This window comes from Balaenoptera acutorostrata, chromosome 6 (genome assembly GCF_949987535.1).
Source record: "Balaenoptera acutorostrata chromosome 6, mBalAcu1.1, whole genome shotgun sequence".
NCBI lineage: Eukaryota > Metazoa > Chordata > Mammalia > Artiodactyla > Balaenopteridae > Balaenoptera > Balaenoptera acutorostrata.
In genome coordinates this window covers 91782366-91807338 of record NC_080069.1, presented here as the reverse complement: position 1 = coordinate 91807338, position 24973 = coordinate 91782366, and the positions used below count along the sequence as shown (strand labels likewise).

The 24973-nt window shown below is 46.9% G+C and overlaps 1 protein-coding gene across 1 annotated transcript in view; it reads left to right on the top strand.

Moving 5' to 3' along the window:
- The window catches only part of GABBR2 (gamma-aminobutyric acid type B receptor subunit 2), a 369399-nt gene that overhangs the window by 256250 nt on the left and 88176 nt on the right, over nt 1-24973 (top strand). Inside the window, exon 8 of the mRNA XM_007197049.3 lies at nt 12297-12357. Coding sequence (XP_007197111.2) covers nt 12297-12357 — 61 coding nt within the window. The remainder of the gene's footprint in view (nt 1-12296; nt 12358-24973) is intronic.

Below are 24973 nucleotides of genomic sequence, written 5' to 3'. Positions count from 1 at the left end.
GATTGTAGACCATACAAAATCTTCCATTCTGTCATCTGCCTATTGACTTTGTTCAGGGGTCCTTTGTCTAACAGAAATGCTCAGTTTTGATGTAATCACATTAGTCCATTTTTTTTGCCTTATGGTTTGTCCTTTTGAAGTTTTGTTTGAGGAGTTTTTCCTTACCCTTAGGTTTTGAAGATATTCTCCTACATTTTCTTCTAATCAAGATTCCTTCCTACATCAAGCTCGTTCCCTCTGTAAGGGGAATTCTTGGCCCAGCCTTCAGATAATGTAAGCTTTGTCTCCTTACCGAATAGGACAGGTCACAAGTGGATGTCCTGGAGGATCCCAGGCTAGAACCCTGGCGGCCCACCTCCCAGCACAGCACCCCTTCTGCCTGGTCACCTCCTGCAGCCTGAGCCCCCTGGCCTCCTGCCTGGACTGCTGCCATACCAGCTGCCTCTTTTGAGCCCTCCCTCCAGCCCCCAGGCCAATCTGCAGCCCACCCGGCTTAAAGTGAAGCTTGCAACAGATTGCAAATTGCATGTCTCAGATTTTCAGGCTGACTGGTCAGCAGTTTGGTTTTCCTTGTGGAGACTAATCTATTTAACAAAACTAGAACATACAGTAAAGCAAAATTAAATATTTCTAATCGTGGGGACGCTTGCATCTGCAAATGACCAGGAAAGAAGGGAGGTTCGGGGTGGGGGCAGAAAGCTTAGAGAAGGTTTTGTGATTCATGGCTTTAGAGCTACAAAGCTCCCTTGGCTCAGCCACTCACCCAGGAACTCAGGCAAAGACGCCACTCACTGGCCCCGCCAGCTCCCCTGTGCTGGCTGTGCCGGCAAGCAGTGGCACCACCAAATCGGAAAGCCTTTCTTCACTTCTCCACTTTCCTCACCCCTCACATCCCGCCCACCTCTAGGCCCCTAGGACTCCACCTCCTTCCCATCTTTGAATCATGGACTCTTCTCCATCTATGTCACCCTCATCTCTCGCTTGGATTCCACAACAGCTTCTAACTGTCTTCCTTGCCTCCAGTCTTGCCCTTGTGACCAGCCATTATCCATACAGCAGCCAGAGTAGTTTTTTTGTTGTTGTTGTTGTTGTTTGCTTTATGGAGATACAGGAATTGTATATATTTAAGGGGTACAATTTGATGATTTGATATACGTATACATTGTGAAATAATCACCACAATCAAGGTAATTAACATACCCATCACATCACAAAGTTACCTTTTTCTTTTCTTTCTTTTTTTTTTTTTTTTTTGTGGTGAGAACACTTAAGATCTACCCCCTTAGCGAGTGTTAAATATACAGTACAGTATTGTTAACTGCAGTCTGCAGGCTGTACATTAGACCTCCAAAATTTATTCATCCTGCATAACTAGGAGTTTGTTCCCTTTGACTAACATCTCCCTATTTCTCCGACCCCCAGCCCCTGGCAACCACCATTCTATTCTCTGCGTCTATGAACTCGACTATTGTAGATTCTACATATAAGTGATGCCATGAAGTATTTATCTTTCTGTGTCTAGCTTATTTCGTTTAGCATAATGTCCTCCAGGTCCATCGTGTTGTCACAAATGGCAGGATTTCCTTCCTTTTGAAGAGCATCTGTGGATTGTTACTTCCTGGTTTACAGCCCTTCTGTGGCCCCCATTTGGATCATGAGGTCCAAAGTCCTGCCTGATATGGCTCCTGCCTTCCTGCCTCCACTCCCTCACCCCTTGCACACCCCCCACCAGCCACCTTGTCCTTCCTTCTGGTCCTCCAGAGACTTAAGCTCTCTTCTGCCTCCAGGCCTTTGCATATGCTGTTCCCTCTGCCGAGAACATTCCCTTTCCCATCCTTTCTGCCTGGCGAACTCACACTCATTCTTCCCTGCCCCCTGCCAAGCCACCCCCTCACAAGAGAGGTGCCCTTCCTCTGTGCTCCCACAAGCCTCTGTACCCACCCTCTCCTATCAGTTATCACGCTGTCTTGTAACTTTTTTTTTTTTAACCTGTCACCTCCATTAGACTGGGAGCTTCTATAAAAAAAAGGACTTTGACTTCGTGCACCTCCACTGGGTCAGGCATAAAAGCATGCCAAGTCCCAAACACAGTATGTTGCAATTGCTTCCTCATTTTATCTGTGGAAATTTGAGGCCCAGAGAGAGGAAGAAACATAATTATGGGCACACAGGGAGATGGTGACAAAACTGGGACTAGAACCCTGAACCTCCCACTCTAAGCCAGTGTGCTTTCTGGTTTAATTGTAAAGAAACAGTCTCCGCATACACCATTCGGCCCAGACCTCCAATACCGATAGCCCACAGGGACATCTTGGTCTCCCAGCCTGTGATAACCTCCGAGCTTCTGTGATAACCAGCTCCTCTGCCTTGGGCCACTTGTCTCTTTCGGTTGCTCTCACACCATGGAGCTAACTGAGCATCTACCCTTGGCCAGTGTCCTTTCTCTCTCCCTCTCCTTCTCCTCCATAGCCCTTCCTGAGGGATCCTGCTTCAGTGCCCCCTAAACAGAGAACCCAGTTCATTCAACTCAACGAGAATTAACAAATAGTCCTGTACTCCTATCCTTCCCAGGCCTCCAGGAGGAAAGAGCACTTTTCTGCCCCGGGGCGGGGGGTTGTGGTGAGGGGGGGGGGGGCTCCATCTCAGCAGGAGGCAATTACAATAGGCAGTTCAGGGTGGAAGGAGAAGCGGGGATCACACCCTGAGGTAGAGGCGGGGCAGGCAGCATCAGGCAGCCAGTGTACCATCGAGGACATGAGTGGAGAAGGCCATTTTAATTGGGGCCTGACAAATAGGGCTTATGCTGGAGGACTGAGTCCTGCCAGGGACCACATGGTAGACAGAGAGAATGAGGTCCTAGCAGAAAAGCAGAAACCAAACTAGCCATTTCAAACAGAGAAGATTTAATACAGGGAGTTGTTTAATAGGTTTCGGAAGGACAAAGGAGTATAAAAGGAACACTGTCGCAGTTCAGAGGTACCAACTGCTGAAAGAAACAGTTGTCACCTCTAGGCTAGAAGAATGAAAGGAAGAGGTAAGGCTATCCGAAACTGGGAGCTCAGAAAATGTCCACAGAGCTAGTATTCAGACGTCTGAGGAGGGGCACTGCCCAGCTGCTGCTGGCACCGCGCGGGGGGGGGGGTGGGTAGCAGGACTGGCAGTAGCCACAGAACCCTGCCAGAGGCCTGGGGAAATGGGGATCCCTGAGTCCTTCTCTTCTCCCGATTTCCACCCTCCCTCAGGGTCTGCTCTTGGCAGAGCTAATGAGGAGGCTGGGGAGGAGGCTGGGAGGCGTGGCCCACAGAGTCCCAGGCCCAGCATTGCAGAGCCCAGTGGAGAAGGGCGTCGTAACGGGCACAAGCCCCTTCTCCAGCTCTTCCCACTCTGATTTGAAGCCCCTCCCCCACTTCTAAGAAGAGATTCTTACCCACCCCTTGAGCGGTTAAAAACTAGGCATTTTGCATTTCTCCTCAGTTTCACATTCCTGAGAGACTGGCTTGGCCACTGGTGTGCTGGAACCAGCTCCTGCAGGCTGCCTAGAGCCAGTTGTTAATAGCTTGAAATCTGCCTTGGTGGGAATATTTACACTGTGGAAATTGGCAAACAGGACAAGTCAGGACTCTTCCCTGCCCCCCCCCGCCCCCACAAAGAGCCATTTAAACGCTTACCAACACATCCCTGACTCCCTCCTCTTCCACCTACCTCCTGTTCTACCCCTGCTCCTTCCCCCTAGCCCAAGAGGACTCACTCTTACCCCTGCAAAGAGCTCATTTTCTGATCAGTGACTGGTTTTTGCAAAGGAAGGCAGGATAGTATGTGGTTAGAAGCATGAGCTTGAAGTCAGACCATGTCTGAGGTGAGTCCCAGTTCTACAGCCTACTAGATGTGACCCTAGGTAACTTTCTTAACTTCTCAGCCCCTCAGTTTTCTCATCTGTAAAATGGAGATAATAATACACAGTCCATCCCACTGAGGTTGTTGTTGAGAATTTATTAATAAAGGAGAACCCCAGAAAAAAAATCTTAGATAACATACACAAAGTTTCAGCAGAGCTAAAAATAACTTAAAGGATGTTATTGCTGCATGTTCTGCAGAGAGAAACCTGAGAACAGAGATGAAAAGGGACTTGCCCCAGTTCCCTTCCTAGAAAATGGCAGAGCACAGCCCAGATCTACCTCTTCAGACCCCTCATTCATTGCTCTTTCCATTATTCTAAGTTGAGGGGGAAATGTGCTTATGCTTGCACAGATCTTTGGCTCTTATTCAGGAAAACTCTAAGCTGTCAGTAAAAATTAATCTATTCCAAGAGGGAGTATTATTTTGTTGGTGATGATGTTGCTATTTTTAGCTGTAAAAAATGTGCCTCCTTATAAGAGCCTTTCAAAAAAAGTTTTTAATAAAAGTTTTCCTGTTACTAAAATAACGCATGCTCATTAAAGGATATTGGAAAATATTGAAAAGTAAAAAGATGAAAAAGCCATAGTCCCACAACCCAGGACCAACCACTGTTGGTTGGGAGTAATTTTTTACTTGGTGGGAATAATTTTTACATTTATGAACATACTGTACATTCAATTTTTATCCTTTTTTACTTATATATCGTATTAGTTAAAGTAAATAACAGTAGCTGCTGTAACAAAGATATCTCAGAATCTCAGTGAATTAACATAGTAAAAATGTATCTTTCTCTTATGCAAAGTCCAAAGTGGATGTTTCTGGTTGGTGGACAGCCTTTCTGCATGATTATTCATGGACCCAGGCTCCTTTGTCTCATGTCCCCACTGTTCCTTGGGCCTCAGAATTCACTGATAGATCCTGTGAATCTCGTTGGCAGATGGGGGAAGTGAGGGAGCATGAAGGGTCTTGTGGGAGGCTTTCATGGGCCAGACCTGGAATGACATGTTCCACTTCTGCCCACATTCCATTGGCTAGAAATGTCACATGGCCTCACCTAGGTATAAGGGAGGTAAGAAAATGCAGTCTAACCATGTGCCCAGGAGGAAAAGGAAATGGATTTGGTGAACAACTAGCCAGTGTCTGGCACAATCAGAATATCACTTTTTCCATTATTTTATAACTTTTATAATATAATGTTCAAGTCTGCATAACCTAGATCAAGTCACCCCCTGATTAAAACCCTTCAGTGGCTCCCCTTGCATTCAGAATTAAGCCTGGCATCCTTGATAAACCTATAAGGTTCTGCATGACATTGCACCTGTCCACCTTGCCCATTCCACTCCATGGTCATCTTCCCCTCGATCACCACTTTCAGTTCCACTGCTGTTGTTTCAGCTCCTCCCACTTCCCAATCTCTTTCCTGCCTTGGGACCTTTGTACTTGCAATTCCTCTTCCCAGGAAGCTCTCCCCTCACTCTTAGCTAAGTCCTTCAGGTCTCAATGCAAATGCCACCTCCCCAGAAAAGCCCTCCTTGACCCCCAGTCTAATTCAGGTCTTGTAGTTCTTTCTTGCAGCACCCTGTTCTTTCCTTTATATCACTTATTGTAGTTTGCAATTATATATTTATCAGTGTATTTATTGTTTAATGTCTATACCTCCCACCAGACTGCAGGTTCCATGCACTCTAGGACCATGTGGATTTTGCTCACTCTAGCCGGTGCCTGCCTGGCATGTACCTGACACACGTTAGGTGCTCAACAGTGCTGATTGATTGAATGCATGTATCATAATATTTCATCATGCATCTATCACAGTTTACTTTGCTATTGACCTATTTCTTGGATATCTCATTCATTTCTGATATTTTGCTATTTTTTAAATTAATTTTTATTGGAGTATAGTTGTTTTACAATGTTGTGTTAGTTTCTACTGTACTATTTTGTTTGCTATTTTAAACAAGCTTGACTCTTGTATCATAACTGGAAGAAAAGAGGGAGTTGGTCCTGCCTCTCTTGGGCCATCCATCTAGCCATCTCCTCTTGGTCGCCACTCCTCTCCACTTCACCAAGCCCTGCCTTAGACCTCCACTTCCTTTGTGGCTGGTCACCACTTGAACCCTATGGGTCACCTGATCACGGTCCCTCAGAAGGATACCCCTCCATTTAATGCCCACCAGCAGAAGGATGGCAGTGGGCAGGCCACACTTCCCTTGCTGCCCCTCCTTTTAACTCCCTGAAAACCAGCTGCTGAAGACCCAGTGGATACATCAAACTTTCCTCAAGACTTAGGTCCATCAAAAGCATTTTTATGTAAGAAATATTTTAAATAGTATGCAAAATATAACTTGTCATACAGCCCAAGGGACATACAGAAAAAAAAAGAGTATTTTTCACCTTTGCAGAACATGTGGGTAGATGTACGCAATTGCTTGGTGTTTCTCTTTTATGTCCTGTCATCCCCTTGGGAAACAGAAAGCACCTTCTTCTTCAAGCTTACATGAAGAGGATCTGTAGTCTTTATGGAAAAATCTGACCAGCAATGTAACCCCCAGATTTTCTCAAAATCCTCATTATTCATTTGAGACCAACGTTGTCATGGGAGAAGGGCTGGCAGCAGAACAGTCTCAGGTGGGCTTGGATCATCGATACAGATAGTGATGGGCCAGCCAGGGTCCCCCATCACCCTTCAGCTTCCATCTCCTTAGAGATTTCACTGCCTGTGTGACATGTCAGGACAGATCTTGTTTCCCCCACAGCATAACTCAAACACTCAGCTGAGCATACTTGCTCACATCTCCCAAAGACAGATATGACTGCCCAGAGACAAGAGTGCAGTTAGAGCCATAGTAAGGACGGAATGCCTTCCCTAAATGCACCGTGATCGGCAGAGACTGTGTCCCTCAGTGGGCCCAGGGCTCCACAAGATTAGACTGAGCCAAGCGAGTCTACCCTCTGTGTAGCCTCCAGCTCCAGCCCGACATCAGATCATTTTCCAGGGCAGGGAGTCCCTTCCCTTTGAAAGAGACAGAAAAAATTTTCCAATGTAGGGCTTGACCTGTACAATTCATGAACTGTTGTTGGAATAAATTTCACTCATGCTTAGTAGTGAAACATTAAAGATAAACAATGAAAACAATTTTTCTAAGAGGAGGCCACTGAATCCTACTGACTGCTGGTATCCTTAGTGTACATGTTACTCTCCACTGATTTTTCTGGGGACATCAGGTAGAATTTTGCAAACTCGGATTACCTGGAGCATTATAAGAGTTAACCTTTGTGTGCGCCAACCCTGGGTTATGCCTTTTTCATAATTGTCTTCTTTAATTCTCACAAACAATCCTGAGAAGTAGGTATTTTTCTTCCTATTTTTCAAGTAGGAGAATTGACGCTCAGAAACACTCAATGACTGTCCAAGGTCACACTGATGGCAAATTTACTCTTGTCTGGCGAATGCAGCAACGAGTTTTTTTCCATATGTTGTCCTATGTGTTCTGAAGATTTTTCTAAAAAAGAAAATTCAAATTTATCGCTCCCAATTCAACCTGAACTGTTAGTTTGGATCAGCTTTTAAGAAACAGATTGCTCTCCTTGACATCACAAACATCTCTTTCAGGAAAAAGAAAAATCCTTATAAATTATCCGCTTGGGGTTTTACCTTCATTATTTTATTTGCATTCCAAATCTGCTCATTTCAGAGGGAGATTTAATACAGGGAACCAGCTACAAGTTTGTTGGAAGGGATGGAGGAGCAAATCAGGTAGGCGCTGTCACCAGAGAGAACTGTTTACAGAAAATGGCCAAGCCCCTTGGGCTGCAGGAGCAATAAGAGGAATGGTGTTGCCATTGCCTCTGACATGCCTGAAGTGCTTTCTGTTTTCTTGACTGCATGCTGATTGGTAATGGATTCTAACTTCCGAGGAGTTTATAAGTAAGTGACCACAGAGCAGATTTGGAATGCAAATAAAATAATGGAGACGCAAGCACGCTGGCCTCTGAGGCTCCTGCCACTGCTGTTTCTGCCACTGTAGGGACCCCAGCACTGGCCACTAAGCAGTTATCCCGAGCCCCACTGCACACACTGACAGTGCAGGGCTGCTGGGGCCCATGGACACCTGCAGTCACTCAGCTCCTGCTGCTGCAACCAAAGCAGAAAAAAAAAAAATAGCTTTTCCCTTCTGCACACTTTCTAATCCCCCGTGAATGCTTCTCATTAGCAGAACCTAAATGGAAACCAGCTGGCAGGGGATTCTGGGAAGTATGGTTTCCAGGCTGTGGGCCCCTGCAACACAGAGGAGGACACAGAAGAGTGAGTGTGGACTGTGAACCAAAAGACAAATATCAGCCACCACCCCGGCCAGAGTTATCAAACTCCACTGCTTTGGAGTGTAATGCATCACATGGATTGGGCTCAAGTGGATGTAATCATCCTCGGTTACAGCCCTGGATCGCACATGGCAAAAGCTTAAGGAGAAAAAAAAAAAAAAAAGCTTAAGGAGAGTCACAGCATTTATGTATACATAAAGAATATGTGTGTGGGAGAAAAGCAAAAAGTAATCCCTGCTCAAGCTGGGGTTTTAGGAACCGAAGTCAGCCCAGCTCCCCTGGCTGAGATGCCAGGCCACAGCGAAACCAAAGAGTCTCTAGTTGCCGTGTGGGCCTCACTGGGAATCCATTGCCTCTGTTCCCACCGCCTTATCCGTTAGGCTCCTTCGGGTTGTGAAAAAGAGATAGTTCCAATGATCTTTGATGGCAGGTGTCTTAGGCCAGTTTACCCACGAAACAGATTCTGAGACAAAGATTCACATACAGGAAGTTTATCAGGGAGGCTCTCAGGAACAAAACACGAAGGGAGGAAGCGAAGCAGGATCAGGCAGAGGGATGAGTTGAATTGGGCACAGCTGCAGTCACGGCCTCAGCCACCCCATGGGGACCTCTGGAGCCCACGGTCCTTCACAGCTGTCCTGAATTGAGGCAAGGGGGCTCAAACTACTGTGTCCCTTCACACTGACCACTGGATGTAGGCTGCCCCCAAGGAGGGACATAACCTTAACTGGCACCCTTTGGGCAACCCAACAGCAGCCAAGATGCTGGGGAAGTAAGTGTCTCCATCCTGAAGGGGGCATCTGGTCTCCTACCATGGTGCCCACCCCCCCAGGATGGTAGTAGTGGAAGGGAAGCGTCTGCTGCTCAGACCACAGTGCTCAGCCACCTTGGCGATGAACTCTGAGCTGGCTAGAGAGAGGGTGTGACCACCACCCTAGCTTAAGCCTCTGTCACCTCACACCTGGAATACCAGCTGCCTAAACCTCCCGGGTCTCTATTCCCATTTTCTGACAGCCAGAGCAATCTTCTCAAATCTTAAATCAGATCATATTGCTGCGTTGTTTGGCCCCCACCCTCATGGCTCTTCACTGCATTTAGAATCCCCTCCAGAGCCCTGTCAGGGCCCCCAGGCCCCACCTACCTGCCTGCTCCCTCACTACGCTCCGCCTGCTGGCCCTTTCTGTTCTTTCCCACCTGAGGGCTTTTGTCCTGGCCTTTCCCTCTGCCTGGAGTAGCTGCTTCTTGCTGTGCAGGGCTCAGCTCTTATGTCACCTCTGCAGTGAGGTCTTTCCTGACCACACAGTAAATTCACTCCTCTTGTCCAGGCACTCCCTTTTGATTTTCTTCACAGCACTCTTCACTAAATGAAATCATCTCGTTCATTTTTTGGTGAACATGTTTTGCCTGTCTCTCCTAATCAAATACAAAGCTTTCTGAGAGCAGGAATCAGCACCTAAAAGAGCACCGGCCCAGGGCAGGTAAATATTTATGGAATGTCGTGAGTTGTCCATCTGCTAACATGGAGGCCATCCATCATGCAGAATTTCATGAAAATCGCCTGATTGGCTTATGACCTTCCTCGCTGGTGTCCAGTCCCATCGACGTTGGCTTGGCTGGGGTGGTAGTCCCCACCCAGTCAGCCACGCTCAAGGTTGCAGAGTTGGCATCATCTACCCAACCCAAGAGATGCCGTGGTCACAACCTCAGGAAAGAATCACGTGTCAAATCCTCCTCAGAAGGGGGCTCCACAGAGCTTGTCTGCTCTTCCCTGGTGCAGAGCCTCGATATAGCCAGTAACCCATCTGCTTGTCCGTGTTACTCTCAGTTACCACAGTCACAGGCCTCTCATCTTTCTCCCTTTGGCTGAACACACAGCGGCCCGCGTGGTTTGGGAACTCAGTCACTTGGGGGCTGATGTTTCTGAGCGGTGAAGCCACCTTGGATTAGGGCCCAACAGTTTACCCCTTTGCCAGCTGAAATCATGTGATGTTGAAAATCTCTTCTCAAAGATTGGAAAGCTTCCTGGTGCTTGAAATCTTTTTTATTTCAGCTCTCTGCTATTAAATGTGTTTAAATAAAAATTACTGGTGCCATTTACAGAGTGCCCGTTGAAGACCAGGAGCTGTGCTAGGTCCCTGACTCTGGTGTTCAGGAACTTGCCCAAGGGGGCCCTGAACCCAGCTTTGTGATACTCAGATGCTGGCCTCCTCCCACTGCAGTACCTGAAAAATTAAGGAGATAGGAGGAGCTACTGTGAGTAAAAATAGCTACTGTGAGAAAAGTAAAATATGACAGGTCTTACTTCAAAGATGAACTAATGAGTTTTAAAAAGTAAAGGAGAAAGGAAAAAAACCCCAAAAAGTAAAGGGAGATTCTTTCTCACCCCCGCCCTGTATTCCACTCCAGTATTATTCCATCCACTCTTTGAATACCATTCAATATATTTTTTTAATTTAACTAATAAAGATTCTGCAGAATTGTCCACATTTTATATCTAGAAGTCTTTGGAGTTCTTCAAAGCTTGGCAGGAGATGGGTGAATTAGTTAGAGCTCCACTTTTGTCAAACAAAGAAATGTCCTGCGGACCAATATCTGCATCTTTTCCACCTATGCAAAGTGGTCCATTCGCATAAAAGTGATCCTTTGGAAGATGTTCTGTGTTTTTTAATCATTCCTAGAAATAAAATCACAGCTCCCATCTCACCTTACATTGAAGTGTTTTCACACTCCAGGGAATTGCTTACCGTCAACTGAATATAGAATTCGGTGGGCGTTAGTTTCAAACTGATACTACTCGCAGCTGTCTTCAGGATCTCAAAAAGGTGTCAAAGTGGCCTTAGAAGGTGTTTCTCATTCCGAGAACAGGTTGAGTGATTCTCTTTGTTCCAAAAGCCTCAGGGCCTCAGACTTTGGATTTCCATCAAGGGAAGATATGTACTTTCTGGCACTTTCTCTTGAGAATTGAATGGAATCTGTGGTATTGTCTTTGCTATATTACCTGATGATGCAAGAGCGTAACTGCGCTCATAAAGCAGTGTACCTTTAAGACAATTTATTTTCCTAGTTTCACATTAATGGAAAGAAAGGAAGAAATTTACTTCTGGATCAGAAACAACATGCTGTAGTGAAATTGCATGGGCATTAAAATCAAACTCGGATTTGAATCCAGCAGCCTCACTTACAGTGACCTTGGCATAACCTCCCTCAATCTCAGTTTTTTCATCTGTAAAATCAGGATCATCCTCCTTTCCACTCAAGCTTGTCATAAAGATTCATTGATATAACCTGCATCAATTTCCTTACATGGTTGCAGAATTTTAGGTGGACCGTAAATAGGCAAGGAAAGACCACATCCCCTCTTTATGTTCCTGGTTTATTTAGCCCAGCATATGGAAACTGGGTATCAGCCAGCAAGGCAGATGCAGCAGATGATGCTGTCTTTAGCCCCCGGGGTCCCTAATGAGGGGTGCTCAGCTGCCTGTGACACTAGTCAGGTCTCACTGGCTCAAGAAGCTTAATTTTTTGCTGCCCCATAGCCCAGTTATATTTGGGACTGACGTCACCCCTCAGGAAGAACTTAACAAAAACATTTCTCTGTCCTTAATAAGGAATACTAACGGACCTCTAGCCCCCTTCTGGTCCTGCAGCCAAACAACCTCGGCAAAGCCCCACATTTTTATGGGTGGGGCACGGGAGCAGAGGCAGGGCCAGCCTCCAAGTGCTTCTTCATCTCTTCCTCCATCTCTCCAACACCCTGGAAGACCTTGTCCTGGGATAACGCAGGACACATGGGTGTTTAATAAATAGTCATGATGATAATGATGATGCATATCTGGGCTTTAATTTACATGTGTTGGTTCCATTATTGATTTTATGCTCCTCAAATTATCCAGATAAAGTCACAACCAGTTTAAAAACAATTAGTTTAATTTTGCATCCGTGGTCCAGCGGGAGTCTATTCTTTCTCCAATAATAATAATCACATTGTACAATTAATGAATTTCAGTTGAGATCAGTAGTGTTTGGGCTAATATGGCATTTCTTCTTTGTTCTTCTTTGTTTTGTTTTCTATTTAGGGCCAAGTTGTGTTCCGGAACGGGGAGAGAATGGGGACCATTAAATTTACTCAATTTCAAGGTAGGCTTTTTGATGCTTATTCTTTCTAATTGATTAATTCTATATTCAAGGATGTTCTGTTTATGCAATAAAATACATCAAAAGAAATGAAAGTACGATGTTCCAGATAAGAGAAAGACTCAATAGAAAACACTTCTCTATGAAAACATTAGCTGCAACTTATTTAGAATATTTTTTCTCAACTGCATTATTTCTCAGGCCTATTCAGCCTTTCCACATGACTCAGGCTTATTGAAAGTATGGGACGTGGCAGTTAAGTCAATGCCAGTATTCTGAGGAATCTTGCATTGTTTTAGTTTTTGATTATAGAAATTTTCAAATAGACTCTAAAGTCGAGAGAATTGCATAATGAACCCCATGTACCCATTACCCGGCTTCAACTGTTTTCACCATTTTGCCAATCTTGCTTTATCTTGACTCACTCCATCCCCCACCCCCTTTTTTTGCTGTAATGTTTTAAAGCAGCTCCCAGACATTATCTCATTTCAATCTATAAATACTGCAGTATGCATTTCTACTAGATAAGGACTTTTTAAAAACATGACAATACTATTATTGCACCTTAAACATTTAAGAAGTTTTAATATGCTTTATTCTGAGTCTATGTTGATCATCTAATTATCTCTAAAATGACTCTATAGTTGGTTTGTTGGGGAGCCCACACAAGATCCACTCATTGCATCTGGTTGATGTGTCTCTTTAGTCCCTTTTAATTTATAATTGTCCCACACACACTATTTACAGACCATTTGGTTTTTTAAGAAACCAGATCATTTGTCAGACTTTTCTTCTGTCAGATTTGGAAGGGACCTCAGCAACCATTTAGACCACATTCCTCATGTGATGAGGAGGAAACGGAGGCCCAGAGAGGGACAGTGGCTTGTCAGAGCCCACAGGGCATCTGTGAGGAGCAGGGCTGGGTGTTCTGCCTGGAGGAACTTCGGTTCGGCCCGGTATGGTCATTAGCAGGGTTGTTAGCCAGAACCATGAGACGGACCTTTCATTAATGCAGTGCTTTTCAGTATCTGGATGTTTCTAGAAAATCCAGAAACAAGAGCAGAGCCTTCTGTGTCCACTCACTTTGAGCAGATCCCAGAGTCATCCAGGGGAAGGCAAGAAATGAAATCGAGTTATTTAGATTCATTCAGACAAATCCCAACCAGATGCAGATCAGCCAGGAGAGGTGTTCTCCGGTACTATGGCTCCATAATGCAATCTTGTAGATTTACCCATTTGTCTTCCTGTGGCAGGTAATTGAAATGCATGTCAGCTCTCTGGTGTGCACAAAAGATGTAATTTTAGGCAAACGTAATTATTTTCCCATTTGTTAAGTCTTACTTCTTCATTGGCTGAACAAAGTAAGCATCTTGGCAAAAATACTTTTTTTTGAGTGATTGCAACTAAATTCTCTTGTCACATTTCCAGTTCTCAAATTATATCATTCTGGGAGAATATTTTGTAAATTATTGATTGGCCAATCACAGCTACAAATGCATGCCAATTTTATTGCCTTTTTTTTTCTGAATGTTAGGATTAGACACCAACTCCAGTGACTGGTTTTAGGCATTTATAAGGAAAGCAGTGTAGCAAACAGTAGTTCAGAGGTGGGTTTGAAACCACCTGAGCTCAAGTCACTGTGGAACATTAGGCAAGTGACTCACCTCTCTGAGCCTCGATGTCCTCATCTGTAAAATAGGGATATGATCCTCCCTAACTTCTCGGGATGTGGGAAGAACTAGATGAGATAACACAGAGAAATGTGCATATATTTCTTGCTCAGCAAGTAGTAGCAATTATGATTAGCATTTAGTCAAAATGCTTTTGATACTTTTCTGGGGCAAATCCACGTTTTCTTGGTGTGTTGAAACCCTCGGGTGCCTTTTTGTCTGCCTACTCTTATAGCTGCTCCCAACACTTAATGACATGTAGGGTGTCACATGTGGCAGGGCCTTAGAGATGATCTCATCCCACTGCTTCATGGTATAAGTGGAGAAACTGAGGCCCAGGGAAGGGAGGTGTTCCTCCCAGGGACACTCAGCTGGCTGGTGGCAGAGAAGTGACTGGACCTTGACTTTCCCCAAGTGCCAGCCTTTGCGTGTTCACATGTACACCTGTGCCTGAGTGTCCTCCCTTTGCCACTTCTGTGTCCAGCGTTTATTGACTGTCCGAGCTGGGCCTTGCACATACTCCTGTTTACATGTTTTTAAAACAGACATTGATCCTGTTGGCAGAGGGATGCTGTGCTGAGGGCATATTCTTATCAGCACAACAGTTAGTTTTCCAAATTCAGAGGGTCTCAGAGGTACCTTGCTGCCAGGATGGAGGGGCATTGTTATTGAGCGGCTGTCCAGGCTGGAAGGGCTCCTGGTTGTCATCTTATTTCAGAGGGGAAACTGAGGCTCAGACACGGAAAGGGACTTGCTGTGGGATAGCAAGTTCATTCCTTTCCTTCTCTGGGCTCATGGTTCACCTCCAAGAGAGGCTGGTCTTCTGTCTTCTGGGACCTTCCCAGAATTTACCCAGAGGATGGGCCTGCCCCCCACTTTGGGGTTACTAGATCCTAAATTGCCTCATGCCATTGACTTCGAAAAAGGCTTCTAAACGGGGTCACCATGCTGTTTTCTGCTGTGCCCTTCAAGCCCTCTCTCTCTCTCCCTCACCCGCTGCTCTCTTTTAAGAAGGGATGGTGGAACAGCAGAGCTGACTCACAAACAGCCAGCCCCAGCAGTGGGGCTCCCTTTGCAGGGTCTGCTCCTGGACTTACACCCAGGCTTTCTCAGTGCTCGCTGGCAGGATCTTGGAAGTTGGCCCATTCCCCCATCCCTCTGAAGACCATGAAAGATGCTTTTTTGGCTTCTTGTTTGTAAAGTTCCTGGTGCCTTCTAAACCCTTTTATCTGTAGTAGAGGAAGCATTTTGTAGGAGGCTCTGTTACCTTCTTTGTAAAACTAAAACACAAATTAGTTGGAAATGGGAGGCAGTTTGGAGAAGAAGACTAAAAGGGGAGCCAGGAATCCATGGTCCTGTTCTACTTTTTTTTTTTTTAAGAAATTCACGTTCTTTTATTTATTTATTTATTTATTTATTTATTTATGACTGTGTTGAGTCTTCGTTTCTGTGCGAGGGCTTTCTCTAGTTGCGGCATGTGGGGACCACTCTTCATCGCGGTGCGCGGGCCTCTCACCATCGCGGCCTCTCTTGTTGCGGAGCACAGGCTCCAGACGCGCAGGCTCAGTAATTGTGACTCACGGGCCCAGTTGCTCCGTGGCATGTGGGATCTTCCCAGACCAGGGCTCGAACCCGTGTCCCCTGCATTGGCAGGCAGATTCTCAACCACTGCGCCACCAGGGAAGCCCCTGTTCTACTTTTTGATTCCAGAGTTGTAGGATTTGTATCACAAGAGCCTGGCACTCAGTAGACCCCTGGTACAAGTTTATTAAATTAATTTGGAGGCAAAAGACCTGGATTCAAGCCCTTGCTCTGAAGTTTACCAGCAGTGTGACCCTGGGCAAGTCACTTTATCTCCCTAAGCCTCAATTTCCTCCTCTGGAAAATGGGGTGACACTAATGCCAACCCTGCCTGTCCGCTGGGGCTGGGCCAAATGACATTTTGCTCTATAAACTCTGGGTGCTAGGAAGCTAGTCCCATTACTAGCATGCTACCTGGTTCCTGGCTGGCTCTTGGTAAATGTTTACTGAATTGGTGAGTGATCCGGCTCAAGGAAATTTGAGAGCATGCTCATTTACTCCTGGTTTCCAGTGGCTTGAGTTTCCAAAGGCAGAATGTCTGACAAACAGCAGTTAGTCTTGACAAGAGAAATGTGAACTGAAGCTACTTCACGATGGTGGCCATTGTTGTTCCAGGCTGGAGAAATGACCTTTTTTGCAAACTTAGGAATGCTGGATAGACAGAACTACTCTAAAATAATGTGTCAGGGCTAGCCCCATGGTCCCTTTTGAGGCTGAGGCATTTTGTATCCAGAGAGGGTTTCAGAGCCCTAAACATGACCCTTCCTCACTCCCAGCTTCCCTCCATTTACTCTGTTTTCAAGGCTTCCCAGAGCCCTTACCTCCCAAAAGAACAATCCTAGGGGGTAGGTGTGGCAAATGCCATCAGCGTCCCACCTGTAGTCCCTGAGCATCCATGGTTCCAAACAAGCATCTTATTAAGAACACCTACACCTTTCACCCTGTGCAAGGAACAGGACAGATATTCAGGGAGTTAATGCTTCCAGGGCAGCCCTGAGCCAGGGATGGATGAGAAGTGGAGGATGAATCCCCCAGCGTCCTTTCCACTTGGGTGGAAACTCCCAAGAATTCCAAGGTATGTTCTGCTCTGTCTCCAGAGGTCCCCATGGGATTGAGCCTCACTTGGCCTCTCAGAAACTTGCTTATTAATGCACCTTGCCCTGGCTCCCTTGCCTTCTCTGTCTCACCTCCCCACACCCCTATCAGTGTGTTCAAGGATCACCTCCCAAATAAATTACATGCATTCTTACTCTTGGCTCAGGCACCCTTCTGAGGGACCCACCCATGGCAGTAGGTAAGGTAGGTATTAGCATCCCCTAGGACACACACCTTGGGTGCAGTGGACCTAACCCCCTTACAACTCCAAGTTCAGCACCCCTCCCCCATGCCATCACTGACTTGCACCAAACCACGTGTAGATGAGAATGAATGCTAGGGAACTGGCTTTTTTTTTTTTTTCCCCTTGAGAGAAAAAAGAATCCATGTTACTAACGAAGTCTAAACATGGCTCAGAATTTGCAGCAGGAAAGGAAGTTGAGTGAAGCCATGATTAGAGCCTTGTTTATGCTGTTCTTGGTGAAATCTCAGCATCTGCTGCTCTAACTCACCGTCCCTGCTTTCATTAGGCCTGTTTGTAAGAATCGCGGTGAATGATAATCTGCTTGAATTTGGACTGCTTCTGTGCAGCATAAAGGACTCAGACTTTGGAATTTTATACTTCGCCACCTGATTTGAAGGGATGGGGTCTTCCACCGCTCTAACAACATAATTGTCATTCAGAAGGTACCTAGTGAAGTGTAGGTTTGTCCTCCCCATTGGCACACATTAATTACCATTTGGTCTTCGGGGTAACAGATACGGTTCTATGCAGTGCACATTTCCTGAGCATCTGCCAGGCGCCTTACCAAGTCCTCGGGGGAAGCCAAGTTGAATAAGCCTCTGCCCCCGCCACTCCCCACAGGGGCTTCATAATCTCTCTGGCCAAGTGCCAGTGCCTATAAAAGCAGGAAGATAATTTTCCAGAACCTACTAGAAAATTTTTGGAGCTAGTTTGACTCTAGTTTGAGACTCTTAAGGCTGATTTTTAATATCCTTTTCCTTCTGTTAAGGCATATATTATAGCTCTCTTCACTAAGCCGTGGGTCTGGAAAGGCCAGTTTTTTGGACTGCCACTCGACTTGATGTTAAGAGTGGAGACATAGTCCACTAAACTGTAAGTTACACCAGAAGCGTTGTGGGTCAGCAGGAATGGAAGGGCACACGTGAATATAGGCTCTTTCAGGCTGGAAGTCTGACCCTGACCTTGATACCTCCCAGCCCCCATGATCCAGGGCTTACCTTTCAGGGAGCTCAAGGAAGATGGCTTGGAAGACAGAATTATTTAGCAGACCTTGTCTTTCATTGAGCCATAGATTCTCCATGTTGAAGGCAACCCTGACTTTCCTTTACAGCATTGCCTCTACTTGAATGCCTCCAGTGATGGGGAACTCACCTCCTCTCATGTGGAAAGTATGTGAGCTTCGAAGCAGACATGCCTAATCACTGCTAGCCAGACACTGTGGCTTAATCTCTCTGAGACATCATTTCAGCACTTTTTAATTTTATTTTTATTTTTTTGAAAGTAAGTTTAAAGACACTCTACATTAGCTTATTTTATTTATTTATTTATTTTGGCCACGCCATTGCAGCATGTGGGATCTTAGTTCCCCAACCAGGGATGGAACTCCTGCCCCCTGCATTGGAATTGTGGAGTCCTAACCACTGGACTGCCAGGGAAGTCCCTCAGCACTTATTTTAAAATAGTGAAATAGGACTTCCCTGGCGGTCCAGTGGTTAAGACTCCGCACTTCCAATGCAGGGGACGCGGGTTCGATCCCTGGTCAGGGTACTAAGATCCCACATGCCGCACACTGCAGCCAAAAAATTAAAAATAACATAAATAAAATAGTGAAATAAAAGGTGATTGTTTTCCTTGCTTGAGAGTGATGGTGAGACTCCAATGACATGAGGCTATGAATGAGCCTGGCTCAGTGACTAGCACAGAGAAGAGCTGTGACCGCTGTTGGCTTCCTGCTCCTCTCTTGGGCACTCTTCACAATGATACCAGATTTACCCCCTCCAGAATTTCTTGAGCAAAGTGCCATCTTACTTCCTCAGGACGCACTTCACACTCCTCATTTCATGGAACGTTGTTATCACTGGTCCATGAAAGCCCCTCTTGTTTATTTGTTTATACCTTTATTTCCCTCATATTCTCATATGCCACTCCTGCCTCTCCCCAAGAATGGCAAACATTCTAAGTGTTTAATGCAGATATTGTGTTTGTATGTGTCCTTGCTAAATGTGTATTGCTGTTTTGTGTGCATATTTTGAATTTGCATCGACATAACTGTATTACATACTTGTTCTGCTTTTTTTTCAAGCAAAAGTTTGGGCTTTTGAAGTTTCACAACAGTCATTTCCTGGCACCTGCACGCCAGCACTTTGTTTTTAAGACACCTCCATGTTGCTGTGTCTACACCTAGGCTGTGGCTCTCACTGCTCACTCCACGGGATGTACGCCTCCACGCTCCCAGTGACAGCCACTCAGGTCACCTTCAACTCCCTGTCTCCAAACATAATGAGTGTCCTTGTACATGTCCCCGTATGAACCCAGCTGGGTATTTCTTTAGGACAAATCCCCATGAGCTGAATTGTTGGGTCGGAAGGTGTGTCAACACCCAACATGCCTAAAATTTGCCAGACGGCTCTTGGGAATGCCCGTACCCATCTCCACTCCCACCAGCGTGAGGAGTCCCGTGTCCCTACCTCCCACCCACAGTTGGTGTTTCCCAGCTCTCTCATTTTTTGCCAATCTAAAGATACAAAGTAATATTATACTGTGGTTTTGAATGTCATTTCTCTGGTTACTGATGAGTTTGGACATTTCTTCCTGTGCTTGTCCGCCATTTGTTAATTGTCGGTTCTGATCCTTTGACCACTTTTATTTTGAGGATATTGTCTTTTTCTTGGTGATTTGTAAGAGTTCCTTACATAATCTAGGTTTCAGTCCCTTGTTGGCTTTAGGCTTTGCAAACATCTTCTCCCATTCGGTTACTTGTCTCTAAACTTAAAGTCCCTGGTGAACGGAAGTTCTTAATTTTGATGTGCTATTTTTCTTTCATTCTTTTTTTGATCCTATGGTTTGGGCTTTTGAAGTTTCACAACGGTCATTTCCTGGCATCTGCCCGCCAGGTCCTAGCTGGGTACAGGGGGTACTGAGATGGGTAAGACACAGCCCCTCCCCTCAGGGAGCCCCCTGGTTCAGTGGGGAGCAGACACAGGACCCCAACTGAGTGTGATACGTCTTTCAGAGGAGAGGTGCTCGGCTCCACCTGGCAGATTCTAGGAAGGCTACCTGGGAGAGGCGGCATCCAAGATGAATTCTAAAGAACCAGTGGGAGTTAGCCAAGAGGAGGAGAGAAAAGGTGTTCTAGGTGCAAATAGCTTATTGTATCTGTATGTGTTCTGTGTCCCCTTGGGTATTCAGCTTTTGCCCTGAGCCAGTTTGCCTATAAGTCACTGGACAGATCTACCCTTGGCAGGATTATTATACTCCTGGGACATTTGGCCACTGTCCACCTAGTCTGTTAAAAATCTCAAAACAAAGGTCAGTGAAGTTAACTTACTGAAAATGCGGCAGTGGCGTACTGTTTGTGGATAGAGACGAGTGTGAGGGAGAATCCAGGCCAAGGGAGCACAGTCGCTCTCTGCTTGATGATGCTGAGAGGTGCTGCTCAGACCTGTTTCCACCCAGTGGGAGGAAAGTGACCATCTAGGGCCTGTCCACAGGGGCAGGGTGGGTGAGGGGAGTGAAAAATCACTTCCTGGGGAATGGCTGGCCAGCTGGAGAAAAGCAGAATCAAGGCCCGAAATCAAAATCGCAGTGTTCCCGTCTCTGAAGCACGGCCAGGAGCAGGAGTTGCTGTGATGTGTGGCCCCCAGGCGGAGCTAGGACTGTGAGGGCAAGTCTCGGAGAGCAGACTTTAGCTTGGAGTGAGGAAGACCCTTCAAAGCAGTTGCAGAATCATGGAACGAGAGCTGGAGGGCACAGAGATTTCCCCGTCTAGCCCACTTGTTTTATCAAGACCCAGGCAGAGGATGGCACTTCCCTGGGGCTCCTTACTGAGGAGATGGCAAAACCAAGACCCATTCCAAGGGCCCTGTCCTCCAGCCAGAGCTCTTTCCTTTCCCTGAGTCTGGGATTTTGTTAGGGAGTCCTAGAATGGAGTAATTTTATAGAATCTTTGATGTTCATTGAGCCAAGGTTGTCTTTTGTTTTACACCTCAGAGTTTTACATTTCTGTATGTTTGCAACAACAATTAAACTGTAAAAGACACGCATACTCCCCTCAATGCAGACCTAGAATCAGTTGAGGAAGGATGAGCATTTGGGGATGAGGGGAGTAGAGCCCAGGAAGCAGGGTGTGGGGACCAGCTGCAGCAGGAGGTTGGTGACCCTACACCCAGCTCTCCCACCCAGGGGTTGTGATACGGGAGGGAGGCAGGACCGCTCTGTGATTGAAGCAGTTCCCCAGCCCCGTCTCAAGGATGCTTTCAGGCCCACAGCCAGGGAGTATTTTCAGACTGGACTTTTTTGGCAGCCTAATTTTCACCAATAGGACTTATTTTCTTTATGTATCATCCAAATCCAAAGTTGGAAATAAAGAAAAAGAAAGAATGCACTTTTTTAAGAGAATCCTTTTTTTTCTTTTCTTTTTTTTTTTTTTTTTGCACCACAACAAGGAACGAGTATTATTCTTCAGGAAAAGGGGCTCTTCGTTTTATAGTATTTTGAGCCTCTGAGAACAGAAAGTGTCAGCGTTGCAGGGTCCTTGGTCTAATCCAGTGGTTTTCAACTCTAGTTATGCGTTAGTCAACTTAGGGAACTTTTAAAAATATGGCCACCCAGGGTTCACTCCTCAACCCCCCAGAGGTTTTAATATAATGGATCCATGTTGGGACCCAGGCATCTGAATTTTCTAGAAATTCCCCAGGTGGCTCTAGTGCCTGGCCAGGACTGAGAACTATTCAAACCCCTGCGGTGCACTTTGTAGATGGAGAAACTGAGTCCCAGAGAAAGGGAATCATCTGTCCAGGGTCACACGATAAGTCGGTGGCAACCTACAGCAGGGCTAGCGGGGCAGGGAGGGTGGCCAGTGACAGACTCAACGCCACAGCCCCTCTCCCTCTGCTGCCCCCATGAATCCTCTTTCTAGTCTGTCCGCAAATCCCCTGTTCCGCAGTCTTCACGTCTGTATCCAAATAAGTGGTCGATGTTCTTTGCACAACAGAGTTACCAAGGAACCCAAGAGTTAAAAGTTGAAAGTGCCCACCTATCATGGTCACCACCTGGCTGGGCCGTGGGTGAAAGGAAGAACACAGGGGACACCATCCTTCCCCTGCAGAGCCAGGAGGGGCCCTGGGCAAAGTGCAGGGAATGCGACCCTATGCTGCCTGGGACCTCAGACACGAGACTTCAGGTTCCACTCAGGAACTGACCGGCTGGCAGGAATCATAAGGCTTGGGCACACCTAGGGCATGGCTGCAACACAGCTTCTCACATATCACCCATGCCTTGAGCCCACAGCAGCTGGGGACGAACAGTACTCAGAGAAGCCTTCCTGGAAGAGGTGGATAGGGTTTGGACATGTTGGTTTGGTAGAGGAAGGGGAAAGCTACCTTCCAAGCAGAGGGACCATTGTGGGGAACAGTGGTAGTAAGAAAACACAGGGAGTGTTTGGGGACCTCACAAGTAGCTCACAGTTACTTTTGTCGTGACTCAAATAACTACAATTTATTGAACACTTACTGTGAGGCCCCAAGCCAGAAACTGCCTATAGTCTCCTCTTTAGTCCTCATAGGCACTCTGAAAGTTGAAATTTTACCGATACAGCCATCCACTCACAGGACACAGGCTAGAAGGGAAATATTACTGGCATATGGGAATAATTTTACCCACCCGGTAGGGCTGGGTGAGGCTGCAGTCACTAAATTACAAGGTCAGAGATTATGAATTTTTTTTTTAATTTATTTATTTATTTTTGGCTGTGTTGGGTCTTCGTTTCTGTGCGAGGGCTTTCTCTCGTTGCGGCGAGCGGGGGCCACTCTTCATCGCGGTGCGCGGGCCTCTCGCTATCGTGGCCTCTCTTGTTGCGGAGCACAGGCTCCAGACGCGCAGGCTCAGTAGTTGTGGCTCACAGGCCCAGTTGCTCCGCGGCATATGGGATCTTCCCAGACCAGGGCTCGAACCCGTGTCCCCTGCATTGGCAGGCGGATTCTCAACCACTGCGCCACCAGGGAAGCCCCTGAATTATTTTTTAATCTTTGTAATTCTAGCCTTCAGCACAGAGCCTAGAACATAACAGGCACCCAATGTTTATTGAATGAATGAATGAAGTGATTAAACTAAGGGATTTAGTATAAACATCCTTCATCACCCAGATGTCCAAGGTCAGCTTGGTCAAGGATGAGGACATAAGCTAAGCTTCCTCCACCTACGCTGCTGCTTTTGAGGGATTCTTTATTATGAAATACCTGGGCCTGGCATGCAGTAGGCTCTCAGTAAGTATGGGCTGAATGACCAGCAGCCCTGCTCAGTATGGGTGTGGAAAATGCTCTGAATTTAGAACTAGGGGAGTCAAGTTCAGGCACCCGCTTGGTCGCTGCCCAGCACTTGGCTCTGAGCCTTCACTTAACTGCCATGAAGCTCCTCCCTCACCTGTAAACTGGGGTGAATTATGCCTGATTCAAGGTTTGCTATGGAACCCTGAACGCAGGAATGTGTGAAGCCCCCCGCCCCACCCGGCCCCCAAGCACTGCCCCCAGGGAGAGATGACGGCAGTTACGGTCACCGCAGGAAGCGGTGCCGTGAGATGGACGGCTCAGCGGGTGTATGAGTCAGAGGGGCGGGCTGTGTGGCTGGGCGCGTGGTGAGTCGCCAGCCACACCACCGCCTGGCTCCTGATGATTTATTCCGGTCAGCCTGCATATTTCATGTGCTGCCTCCCCACACCAAATAAATAAATCAGGGCCTCCTCCTCTGAGCACTAGGAGCTGATTATGGCTGAGACTTCAAAAGGCCAGAGCAGGGATGCTGGAGCTCCCAGCAGAGTCTGCTGATGTGACATTTAGGAGCTGGGTGACCCCCGCAAGTGACAGACGCCTACACAGCATGAGGCCTCCCAAATGGCAGGGAGACCTTTGCAGGGAGAAGGAAGTGACTTTTACAGCCCTGTTTTCCACCCCACAGTTAAAGGAACGCAGGCAGAAGTGTGGCCTATAGGATCCCCTGTTCCGTTTCCTGAATCCTTGTAAGGAACCAGCAGAGCATCTGCGTCTCTGCAGAGACATTCACTTAGAGCCAGAGGCCCAGCAGGCAGCTCCTCTGGCCACATGCTTGGAATTCCTGCTGCTGTGTCGCTTTATAACCCCTGGGCATTTGAGAACCAGGGTCTGCAGCTCTGGGTACCTGCCTGCCCCGCCAGTGGGCAGGTGGGCACTCCTCTCTGTAGTTATTACACTCAGGAGGCACAGGTGGCCTGTGGAACTCAGCCCAGAACTGTCACCTCTCAGGGATCCCATTAAGGCAGCCGCATGTCAGGGAAGAGCACGGCTGTGGGAACAGTCCTGGGTTTGAACCTGGACCCTGCTCTTAGTATCAGTGGGGCTTTGGGCAAAGCCACAACCTGCCTGAGCCTCGGTTTCCTCATCTGTAAAGTGGGACTGAAACCACTTAACTGCACACAACTGTGAGAACTAAACAAGAAAAGACATCTAAAAGTGAATCCCCTTGGCCCCTCCCTGCCCACTCGCCACCTTGTCCAAGACTGCTCTACCCTGGGGGCCCCACTCTCTACTCCTTGCCTTTGGCTCTTTGCCTCTAACGCCACCTTTCCCTGAATCAGCTTCACCTGTCATCAATATTCCCTCACAAGCCTTGAATGGACCCTCTGTTCAAAGGGCTTCTTGTCTCTGTCTTGGTGGCATGTGGCATTGCTGGCCAGCTCCCTTGTGAAACTGTCCCTTTCCTTGGCTTCCAGGATGCCCACTCTGTCCTGGCATCCTGGCCCCTCTTTCCCAGTCTCTGGCAGCGTCTTTGCTCTGCCCACCCCCGGGGCCTGGATGGGGTGGGAAATAGAAATGATGTTCAGTAAGGTGGGAGGCTTACTGCCAGAGGGATGATGTGTTTTTGTCTTCAAGTCTCTAGGGCTCTCCTGGGGCAGGGGGAGCAGAGTGGTCCATGCAGTCCTAGAGGGCAGAGCCAGATGACAGAGGAAAGTTACAGAGAGACCATTCAGCTAATGACCCTGGAAAGACTTGGTAACAGG